Source organism: Miscanthus floridulus, chromosome 18, assembly GCF_019320115.1.
Source record: "Miscanthus floridulus cultivar M001 chromosome 18, ASM1932011v1, whole genome shotgun sequence".
Lineage (NCBI taxonomy): Eukaryota > Viridiplantae > Streptophyta > Magnoliopsida > Poales > Poaceae > Miscanthus > Miscanthus floridulus.
Window position 1 is genome coordinate 79661719 of NC_089597.1, and position 11614 is coordinate 79673332.

The 11614-nt window shown below is 43.1% G+C and overlaps 1 protein-coding gene across 1 annotated transcript; it reads right to left on the minus strand.

Moving 5' to 3' along the window:
- Nucleotides 1-742: 742 nt before the first annotated feature.
- On the minus strand, nucleotides 743-10334 carry LOC136519769 (phosphoenolpyruvate carboxylase 3). The gene is made up of 10 exons (XM_066513137.1): nucleotides 10076-10334; nucleotides 9589-9980; nucleotides 9392-9476; nucleotides 4514-4736; nucleotides 3906-4009; nucleotides 3720-3813; nucleotides 3130-3284; nucleotides 2008-3006; nucleotides 1464-1850; nucleotides 743-1329 (listed from the first exon to the last, which is right to left on the minus strand). The coding sequence occupies exons 1-10, from the start codon at nucleotides 10226-10228 to the stop codon at nucleotides 1036-1038; spliced, it is 2886 nt and encodes a 961-aa protein (XP_066369234.1). The 5' UTR covers nucleotides 10229-10334; the 3' UTR covers nucleotides 743-1035.
- Between the last annotated feature and the right edge of the window lie 1280 nt (nucleotides 10335-11614).

Here is an 11614-nt window from a genome sequence, read left to right on the forward strand (position 1 = left end):
CCACGCATGCCAAAACAATTGTATGACGGTCAGTTTTCGTCATAGATCTATCCACTTCTATGACGATTTTCTAGATTCATCATAGAAGTTTAAGAATGACGTGACTTCTATGAGAATCATTTTTCATCATAAATTAGTCATAAAACTAAAATTATGACGAATTTGGCTCCTTCAATGACGAAGTTGTTCGTCATAGAAGTGGATATTCCTATTAGTGAAATGATGATTTAAGGAGGGGGGTTTAGAAAAGTTCTCGGAGATGCTATTTACTTACTACATTAGGCCTCTATATTGTGCTTGATTTGTGTGGCATTGACCTTTTTTTAATTGGCACAAGAGTCAATAGGTTGCAAAAGTCTTTGTGGGTGTAGGTAGGTAGAGTACACTAGAAAAACTTATGGCCCATATTTTGCTATACTTGTTTATATTTTTTCTAGTGAAATTCAAATAGATCCCCAAGCTCCAATCACTAGTGGCAACCTCTAAGGAACCTCTAAGAGTAACAAGCTCTCAAACTTGCAAACCAGTCACTAGTACCACTAGCTGCTATCTCTCTTAAGTAAATGCGCTAAGATCACTCCAGCCAAATATTACCAATCAAGTAGATGCTATCGCTCACTGATTCAACCGGTAACATATGTTGCCAGGCATTAGATTTCAGAAATTGTTTAGCACAATCAAAACAGGATGGTTGAAGTAGCAACATGGTAAAAAAGTCTATCCAATGGGCTGGGATGGGATATATAGTGAAATTTTCCCTGCCAGGATTCATGCATTAATACAAAATAGTAAATCTGTAGATTGTATGATGTTCATTATTACAATATGTTTAAGATGCCAAGATTTTCCACTTGGACTTCACAACAAGAGTGAAAATAAAGAGGCCAAAGCCGAGGAAATTACATAGACATGCATACTGAGAAAAGAAGCTGTCAGTTTTCAGCATTTCCATCCAAAACTGACAAAACGCCACCATCCGGAAGCTGTGATTATTATTGCCGTGCAGTACTCTGCAGGTGAGTGAAGGGAAGCGGCCTAGCCTGTGTTCTGCATGCCGGCGGCGATACCCTTCATGGTGAGGATAAGCGTGTCTTCCAGCCCGGGCGGGTACTCGCTCGCCGGGTTGAGCTTCACCAGTCCGGCGGGCTTGTTCTCGTCGGCGAACTCCTTGGACAGCGGCGGCTGCGGCGTCACCTTGAAGCTGGGGTCCCTTATCCGCTTCAGCGTGTAGGCCTGCAACACGTTCAGGGTGGTGATGTAGGGATTGCGCAGCCGCAGCCCCTGCTTCAGGTAAGGATCGCCTTCAAGAATATCCTTGTGCCCAGCGATCTGCACAAAACAGGACAGTAGTATTGATGGATCGAGTAGTCATGAGGAACTAGACTTTCATTTATATATCGTGCATTGAAGTGCAGTGCATGAATATCTATCATTTCTGTGAATTAACTTGCTGGTTTTGGTACCTGTAGGAGAAGCTGCTCTGTCTCCACGTATTTGTCCCTGAGCTGTTTCCCAAAGGGCTTGAGATCGTCGGTGACAAGCAGCAAGTCATACAAGCCGGCAATGCCAGGATCTCCCTTTGCGAAAACCATCTCCAGCAGGTCCAGGGTGACCCTGAAGAATGGCCACTCGTTGTACATCTCTTTGAGCTTCTGGAAGTTCTTGATGTCCTTGTCGATGGCCCACTTGAAGGCGGCGCCGACTCCCAGCCACACGGGGAGGTGGAACCTCGTCTGGGTCCACGAGAAGATCCAGGGGATGGCGCGCAGGGTCGTGATGCCGCCGCCCGGCTTCCTCTTGGCTGGCCGGCTGCCGATGTTCATCTTCCCGTACTCAGTCTCAGGGGTAGCCTGACAGACACGAATGAATTAATGACGACATCGATGAATTCGATCTTCACCAAACATCAAACATATATATATATATATATATATATATATATATATATATATATATATATATATATATATATATATATAATGGCATATACGGAGTATATATATTTACCGATCTGAAGTACTCGACGAATCTCGGCTCCTTGACGACGACGGAGCGGTACTCCTCCGTGGCCACGACTGCCATCTCTTCCATGAGCTTGCGCCACTCGGGCTTGGGAGACACCGGCGGGTGCATGCCGTGCTCCAGCGTGGCGGCCGTGAACCTCTGCAGAGACTGGAAGCACAGGTTGTCCTCCCCGAACATGAACTCGATGACCTCGCCCTGCACCGTCACGCGGATGGACCCGTTGATGGTGTCCGGCGGCTGGGACAGGATGGCCAGGTGCGTCGGCCCGCCACCCCTGCCCACGGTTCCGCCGCGGCCGTGGAACAAGGTCAGCTTCACGCCGTATTTCTTAGCCACCTTGGCCATCTCCTCCTGCGCCACGTACAGCTGCCACGCCGCGGACAGGCGGCCGGCGTCCTTGCCGGAGTCGGAGTACCCGACCATCACCTGCTGCTTGCCCTTGATGTGGTCGAAGTACCAGTCCGTCGAGAAGAGCCGCTCCACGGACGCGGGCGCCGCCTGCAGGTCGGCCAGCCTCTCGAACAGCGGCACCACGGGCAGCGTCTGGCGAATGCCACACTCGCGCTGCAGGAGCTCCACGGCCAGCACGTCCGAGGGGGCCGTGCACATGGAGATGATGTAGGGGCCGAAGCTGTTGGAGGGGAGCTCCGCGAGGACGTGCATCGCGCCGATGACGTCGGCGATCTCCTCGGTCATGGGAAGGTCCGGGGGCAGCAGCGGGCGCTTGCCTTTCAGCTCCTTCACCAGCCACTCCATCCGCTTGTCCTCGGGCCACGAGCGGTACGACCCGATGCCGAGGTGCGTGGTGATGGCGTCGATCACGTCGGTGTGCCGCTCCGACTCCTGCCGGATGTCCAGCTTCACCAGGGCCAGCCCGAACGTGAAGACCTGGCGCAGGAGGTCCAGGAGGCTCCCGTCCGCGATGGCCTTGTCGCCGCAGTCACACAGTGATTTGTAGCACAGCTCAAGGGGCTCAAGGAACTGCATGCATGAGATGCATTTGTGCGACAGTAATAATCAGGCCATAATATACGTCATATTATTGACTGATCGCTTAAATCACACTTCAATTTCACAAAGGAATTAAGGAACATGCCGATTTACCTCTTCGATTTTGGTAAATACCGAGTCCTCAGAAATTTCAGAAAATCCAGTTGCCAGCAGATGGCGTGCACGCTCGCGTGTGTTGTATAACTTGTCCCTTACAGCACCAAGGATCACGCGGTAGGGCTCGTTTGGAGGAATTTGCTTCCAGAATTCTGCGCCAGCATCAAATACTCTTCAGAAAAATTTGCAAACTGACACGGCTGAGACGGGGCAACATTATTCAAATTAAATTTGAAAATACTAGTGGAGACTTTGCAAAAGCCTGTGCCGCGTGCGCGTAACCAGAATCTGCAACTTGTCCAAGTGACGTGGGTTCTCCTAGTGTTTTATCATTCAATATTTATTATACACTTTTCTTACCAAATACCTCCTAGTGAGGATTCTAATGTGCTATAATTAGTGGTAGTGTTTTTATTACTACTTAAAACGCTATGAGAACTCTACCATTTTGGTAGTGGCGGCAGACAAATCTATGAGGAGGTACCAACAAGCAAACATAGCTAAACAATAATCTGCATCTCTAAAAACGCTTACTAGCTAATTCAGTCTCTTTAAATTAATAAAAAAAATCTTGTGTTTGTAGTTACCTATGTAATACTTGGTAACTTTCTTTGAAGCTGGAGTACTCTGGAGTTCTTCGGCTCGAGCACGAAGCTCATCATTGCAGCGCCACATAGAGAGCTAGAGATATATATCAGATGAGAGTATTGTTATGGATCGGAGGCAAAAAATGAGCATTACAAAGCATTCAATCAAACACATTTGTACAGTACCTCAAACATCAGGTCTTCGACCTGATTGATGTACAAGTTTGCAGCCATCATTCTGGACAGCAAGGATACATCTCTTGTCACCTCCGGAGTAACTCTTGGATTTCCTACAGTGACAGAAATGCAAAGATATACAGACTTAAAAACATCAATCATTAGCATCAATACTATAGAACATTATATTATTAATAAAATAGAATGACACCATCTAGTATATATTTTTTTTTGGAGAAAACAAAGTTGGGATCGAATATTGACAGGACAAGTGTTGTAAAGTAAAAATATGAATATGGATGATATAAATCAGTCCCTTGCAAACAAAATAATTAACAAGTTTATGATAATTGGATATAGACTACAAAGTCTCTATTATGTCTATTTTAGAAGAAAAAAAAAGAGAAAACGTATAATTTAATATAAATAATTCTTTATTAGTCATATGTATTAAACAATATGTAACTTAAAATTCTAGCCCGTGCGAGAGCACAGATTGATGGACTAGTTTATCTAAACATCTATTATAACCAAACTAAGTGGGAATGTTTCTATCGTAATTGAAAGATAGAGAGCTCCTGCCACTTTGTTAAAAAAAAAAGTAAGTGGAAATGTACCATCACGGTCACCACCCATCCAAGAACAAAACTTAATGAGAGGAACATTGTAGGGAAGGCGCTCATTGATGCCAATATTCTTCAGGGCTGTATCCACACGGCGCAAAAACTTAGGCACACCGTTCCATACAGTTTCATGGATGTAGCTCATCCCATAGCGCATTTCATCCTGTGGGGTGGGTTGTGCTCTCCGGATTTCATCAGTTCTGAAAGCTGCTTGGATCTGTGAACATCCAACAAAACGAATTAGAACTAAACAACCCAAACAATAAAAAATACCATAATGATGGCTTGAAGCAGTAACCTTCTCAAGTGGACATATATAAATAGATAGATATAGTGAAGGTAACGACAGAATTTAATCTCTATAAAGATAATCATAACAAAAAACAAGGTACACAGGAGAATGGAGCACTGTAAGTTTTTTTTTTCATTTTTTTGAAATCAGGAAACATTTGAAGTTTGTATCACAGATGAATTTTAACAATCCTTATGACTCTTTAGATGATTACAAGAACTAATTTCTGTCTGATGGTACATAATGTTATTGTGTAGTCCTGACAAATTGCATATTGAGTTTTAAGTCACCTTTCTATGTTTCTTATATTAAACTAATAGTACTTATTTTCATGTAAATAGTGAATTCTGTTCTGACAAGGATCACAATCCGTTATTAGTTTGACATGGTCTAGTCTGAAGGTTTTCTTTTGTTGAATGTTCTGTATAATTATTCGAGAAAGCCATACATCCTTGTTTATGTAGCTAACCTAAATAAAAATATTGGTTCTTGTGGAACAGGTTTCCTTCTAAGTATCTCATATTTTTGCATAATTCGATCTCTCCCGATGGACCATATTTTTTTCCAACAGCGCACCAAACAAAGTGAAAGGACATGGGGATTAGTTACTGATAAAAAAACAGACAATTACTAAAACACCCTTAAGTCTGTAGAGTTAATTTGTTTGTTGCCTCTCTTATAAAAAACTAGAAGCAAAAATAACACGGGTACTTTCCAATCATTACAACAAAGCTTCATTAGAATAAGACGTAAGCTGACTTAAATTTGTACTTCTTCAAAGACTGATATATGACATCATGACTTGTCTAAAATTTGTAACAATAGGAACTTGACCATAGCTTAGTTAATTGAGGGTGTGGAGTTAAGACTACCTAGGGTTTGATTCCTCATCAAGGAGAAATTGGATGCCCTATTTCTTGTTTGGAAAATGCTTCGAGTACAAAAACTTGAATACAACCCGATTACAACCATGCATCTAAACCATTCAACGCATTTGATAGCTTTCTATCTAATTGATCTTTGATCACTAGATCTTGAGTAGTACCAAAGTTCTACTCAAATTAATGGTTGTATGAGTAAGAGACCTTGGTAGAAAATGATCTTTTTAAGTAAGGAAATGCTTTGAGTACAGCTAGAGTATAGCATATAATTCAATGTAGTTTTCATCAAGTGACCTTTAACTGTTGAATCTTAAGTCAAGTTCACCTCATATGGTTTTACATGAGTCCTCTTCTTGTTAATACATAAAGGCGTCTAGTTCCTTTTTTTTTTTTGATAATGCATCTAGTTCCTTCTTGATTAGGTTAGTTTCTGCTTTCAAGTTTGCGAAGACAGTTTAAAGAGCGGAAGTTCGGTGGTTTACCTTAACTTCGTAATGATTATTTATTTATATGTGTTTAATGGGAAAGCCTGACTTGACTTGTCTTGAATATGTAATGAATATGATTATATATATAATTATATAAAGTCAGATAGAAAAAATCTCAAATTTGTACTGTTTTTATGGGGATTTTTTATAAAAAATTTGACTTTTCTTCTTAAGGCTGAGGTGCAACCACAAACCTCATGGAAACAGGTGACAATTTACTGATAATATGAACTAATATGTGAGCATCTGAAATAGATTGGCATATAATTATTATAGAATATAATAAAAGATTACATCAGAAATGAATTAGTTTTGCTGGGCGGGACAGCCAAAGATTTTTCATTTAGATTGTGCATTTCCAATTAGTTTTGCTGGGTGGGACAGCTAGTTATTGGTTGCTCTGCCTATGCAGAAATGAATTTGTTTTTGAAAAGCTTAGTTCTACTGGGTTTGTCAACTACTTGCTGGTTGCTTTAGCTAGCAACCATTGACTTCGTTCTTGGGCTATCCTCCATAGGCATGCCTAGCTTCTAGGATTTGGTTGAAACAACCTTGCAACAATTGATGTACACGGTCAAGGTGTTTTTCTCCAAGGTACATGGGTGATGATCTAATTTTAGGATAGATAGGCATTACTCCCTCTGTCCCGATTTATTTGTCGTTTCCGGTTTTCGTGCCACAAGTTTGACTCGATTTGTAGAAAATACTAGCAATATTTATATCTCTAAATAAATTTATTAAAAAACTAGATTCAAAGATCTTTCCGATGATACTAATTATGTATCATAAATATTAATATTTTTTAATATATATTTTGTTAAAATTGTTTCTTGGGAAGCGAAAGCGACAGATATTTTGGGACGGAGGGAGTAGGTGCTAGGCTTTTTATTCTTTCTTTTAGGCTGCGTACTTATTTGCTGACATGGGTTTTAGATTAATTATTATATTAACTCGACTTAATCACCTTGGGTTAACAAAATAATCCTTCCTTCATGAAAAAGAACTTTGTTGGCTTAGTATAGATTACATAATTGTGATCCTGATCTGCTTGAAATTTCTAATGATCATATATGATGTAGAAATTTATTCATTGTTACCTAAAGAGTGGAAATCTGTTACGTCTAGTGTCTCATGTTGGAAAACCGGGACTTTAGCCCCTTTCTGCACTGGTGTCTCATGTTTTTAATGATTATTTAGAGCGAAGAAAATATGACTTTTCCTGAATTTTTAATTATAGTTTAGATAGTGAAAATCAGACGTTCTGATTCGTAATGATTACCTCGAGAATTGGATAATGTGACATTCTTAAATGTTAGCAATGTTTTAAATGATTCTTCGTGCTTATTCATATATATAGAGTGAAGAAATCTGACTTGTGCTCAGTACGGGATACAGTCGTTTCGTCGAGTGGCAGGGGCACTCGGCGATGGCCCAAAAACACTCAGCAACTGCTTTGCCGAGTGTAACACTCGGCATAGAACACACGACATCTTTTTGTCGGCAAACAGCTATTTGCCGAGTGTTGCCGAGTGCCGAAAAAGCACTCGGCAACTGCTTTGCCGAGTGTAACACTCGACATACAACACACGATTTCTTTTTGTCGGCAAACAGCTATTTGCCGAGTGTTGCCGAGTGCCGGAAAAGCACTCGACAAAGATTTACACTCGGTAAAATGAAAATGCGAAAACCCCCCCAAAAATAATAGCAAATTTTTTTTTTCGGGGGAGGCCGCCACTAGCCAGTGCCCGCCCGTCTTCATCAAAGTCAGTGCATTTTTTACGCTAAATTCATGGCTAACGCGGCCGACGGGATTCGAACTCATAACCTCTCCCTCGCGTGTCTGCTGCTCTACCACTGCACTACACTGTCACTTGTGTCTAGATTCCGTTATCTATCCTCATATATTATACTAAACCGAGAGTAAATTGCTTGTTTGAGGCCCTAAACGAATTCAAATCAAAAAGTGGTCAACTACAAAGTTTCATAACTTTTCGAGATCTACAATTTTTATTTAGGAAGTTTTTCCATCCGAAGTCGTTTGAAAAATTCGAATTTCAAATTTGAGAGATTCAAACGTAGTTTTGCATGATAAGATAATTTCAAATCAAAAAGTTGTCAACTACATAGTTTCATAACTTTTGGATATCTACAATTTTCATTTAGGAAGTTTTTTTCCATCCGAGGTCTTTTAAAAAATTCAAATTTTAAAATTTTCAAATTCAAACGTCGTTTTTGCATGACAAGATGATTTCAAATCAAAATGTTGCCAACTACAAAATTTCATAACTTCTCATGATCTACAAAGTTTATTTTGGTCATTTGTTCATCCGACATAGTGGTAGTAACACTGTTCATAAATCTTATATATCTCTCTTCTACTTTCATGAAACTAAATATGAGAGATGTAGATTTTATGAACAACGTTATTGTCGCTTTGTTAAATGAAGAAATGACCAAAATAAACTTTGTAGATCTTGAGAAGTTATACAACTTTATAGTTGAAAAGTTTTTCATTTGAATTCATTTAGGGCCTCAAAAATTGCTTTGAAAAACTGATTTGCCGAGGGTAAAAAAAATGCACACGGCAAAATGCCTCTTTGCCGAGTGCCAAAACAAAGGCACTCGGCAAAATACATCTTTGCCGAGTGCTAGAAAAAAAGGCACTCGGCAAAGACGCATTTTGCCGTGTGCCGAAAAATAGCACTTGGCAAAATACATATTTGCCGAGTGCCAGAAAAATGCACTCAGCAAAGACGCATTTTGTCGAGTTTTTTTTTTTTTTGCCGAGTGTATTTTATTTGGCACTCCACAAAGACTGTATTTGCCGAGTGTCCGATAAAATACACTCTGCAAAGCCTCCGGCACTCGGCAAAGTGCCGGTTTTCGGTACTGGCTCTGGTGAAGTGCAGCCAGACACCTCACACAAACATATATATTCACATATCAATTGAAGATTAATTTCTCTGGCCCACTTAGTTACACGTGTCGTGCCCAATGTCTTAAGCTCATGAGTCCACTTCTATTCTATCTCTATCAAGGAAAAGAATGTGACGACGCAAAAAGAGATAGAGACTTGACAGGACAGTGATTGAAATAAAACTTTTACGAGAATGGCTCAAACGGTTTTCGAATTTGCAGGAATCGTGTAAGTGTTTCTCGGATGCTCTTGATAAATAAAGTTGTTATATTCCCTGGTGTGAAATGTATGTACCTCTCTCTGCAGAGCCTCGTCGAGCTCCTTCTTGTCTTCGACCGTGACGTCCTTGGCACTCAGCTGCGTGAGACAATTCCGGATCCTGCAACAACAAGATCAACTTTTTTTTTGTTCCGGAAATCGAAAGGGATTTTGGACGCAGATATGATTGCAGAATGAGAGAGAGAGAGAGTCATATATATACGGTACCGTACCTGGCGTTTTTCTGCAGGAGCGACCTCCTGGCCGACTGCGTGGGGTGCGCGGTGAAGACGAGGTCGACGCTCTGGTTCTTGAGCGCCTCGAACACCTCCTCGGGGCTCTTGCCGAGCGACACGAGGCGCTTGAGCGTCTCCTCGATGTCGGACTCGGTGGTGGCGGAGCCCTCGTCGGAGAAGTCCCCGTGCTTGAGCTTGCTGTTCCGGCGGCGGTGCGCCAGCTCCACTTCCTCGGCCAGGTTGGAGAGGTTGAGCATGTGCAGGATGGAGCTCGCCACCAGGATGGCGTCGGCGGGCGCCAGCCCCGTGAGCTTGGTGCCCAGCTCGCCCAGCTTCGACGTGTCTTTCTTGCCCTCGTAGTCAGCTGAAACCTCGTAGCACTCCTGGACCTGCATGCATGCATTTGATGAGCTCTAGATACAGGCGAACTGAACGGCAATCAAAGAACAACTGGGTGGTGATTGGTTTGATGGGCTCTACGTACAAATTCGCGAAGGCTGGGGCCGTGGAGGTCCTGGAGGATGTCGAGGAAACGGTTGACGAGCAGGGCGTCGTACTGGATGAGCTCCTCGGAGACCTTGCCGGGGGCCAGGGCACGGAGCTGCGCGTCGATGGAGTGGTGCCGCTCGGACGCCATGGCGGGCGTGACGGCGGGGAGCGGCCGGAAGCGCGAAGCTGAGATGGTTGGATCAGCGGCGCGGCGTGTTGCTCGTGCTGCTGCTCTGTTGCGAGTTGATCAATGCAGTGCGCGGGCCGGAGGCTTCAAATAGGGATGGGGAGTTGGCGAGTGTGTGGTCGGTGTGCACGGGATTGCGCGGCCCTTGGCGTCTGGAAAGGCGCGGCTGGCTTTGGGCATGCATGTGATCGGCGGGCGGTAACGGTAGCCGAGAGCTGCGGCTGTGGCTATGCTCCTTTTGGCGTGGCTCGCTGCTGTGGACGTACTTTGTCACTGCTCACTTGCCTACTTGTGTTATTCCGCTGCTTGCAGGATGTGGAGAGGGGCGTCTGCTAGCGGTAACCGCAAGGGGGACCGGGAGAGCTGCGGCCGCGGCTTGCTCCTTGCTCCTTTTGGCTCGGCTCGCTGCTGTTGACGTACTTTGTCACTGCTCACCTGCCTTCTTGTGTTATTCCGTTGGCTGATGGGTCTGCAGGATGTGGAGAGGGGCGTCTGTTTGCAGTCAAGGCTGGATTTGGGGGATCCAGTTTGGAGGAATGCTTGCACGCGATGTATGTGGAGGAGAGGGAGTCAGTTAGCCAATGTTACGAACTTGTGGTTAAGAAGATGGACTAGCTGCCGTAGGGATAAGGGTTATACATGGCTGCCGTAGGGATAAGGGTGTTACTCTACCATGGGCAGAATACAGGTGGCTGCACTGCATTCAGGCGCTGCCAAAATCCAGCGCGCACATGTGCGGTCAAGCCGACACAGATTTGGACAATACGATGTGTAGCCGGTGGTGGTGAATATATGCGGATTTAAGAGAGGTGGATTTGGGTTGGGAGGAGGAACTTGCATCGTCGCGGATCTCCACACAAAAAGAAGAGTTAGAAATCTAACTAAATGCTTAAATGTACATATTTACTGAATTATATATGGCTCGATGCATTAGTTATCACAATGCTAGGTAATTGAGCATGGAAAAAGCATCTAATTTTGACCTTGCATTTAGTACCACACCACATCTCCTAACACCTTATATCTCTAGATCTATCCTCAGCTTGCTATCAACATGCATGTGTGCATTAAGCAGGTCGAGATGTGGATCAGCCATGGCAAGATAGAATTCCCAATTTCCCATATATGCAAATAGTAGACTACGAATGTTCACTTTCAAAAACAGTAGTTGTCACGTATGAGTGTAAGTGCATCAATCCTAACAGTGAGTTTAGGTGAATAGATGACGACGCATATAAAGAGGGTAATGATGTTTCATGATATTTTCAGTTATACATTCTTGTGAAAAGTGCAAAAAGAAACTTGGGACCCCTCAATTCTTACTTTAAAGAAAGATGTGGCATTGCC

What these genes read in the sequence shown, in the direction of transcription:
- LOC136519769 (XM_066513137.1), bottom strand. Translation starts at nt 10,228, where the DNA reads ATGGCGTCCGAGCGGCACCACTCCATCGACGCGCAGCTCCGTGCCCTG. An exon ending in GCCCCAGCCTTCGCGAATTT is followed by an intron (nt 9,981 to 10,075) that starts GTACGTAGAGCC and finishes GCATGCATGCAG; the next exon opens with GTCCAGGAGTGCTACGAGGT. An exon ending in TCGAAGACCTGATGTTTGAG is followed by an intron (nt 3,814 to 3,905) that starts GTACTGTACAAA and finishes ATATATCTCTAG; the next exon opens with CTCTCTATGTGGCGCTGCAA.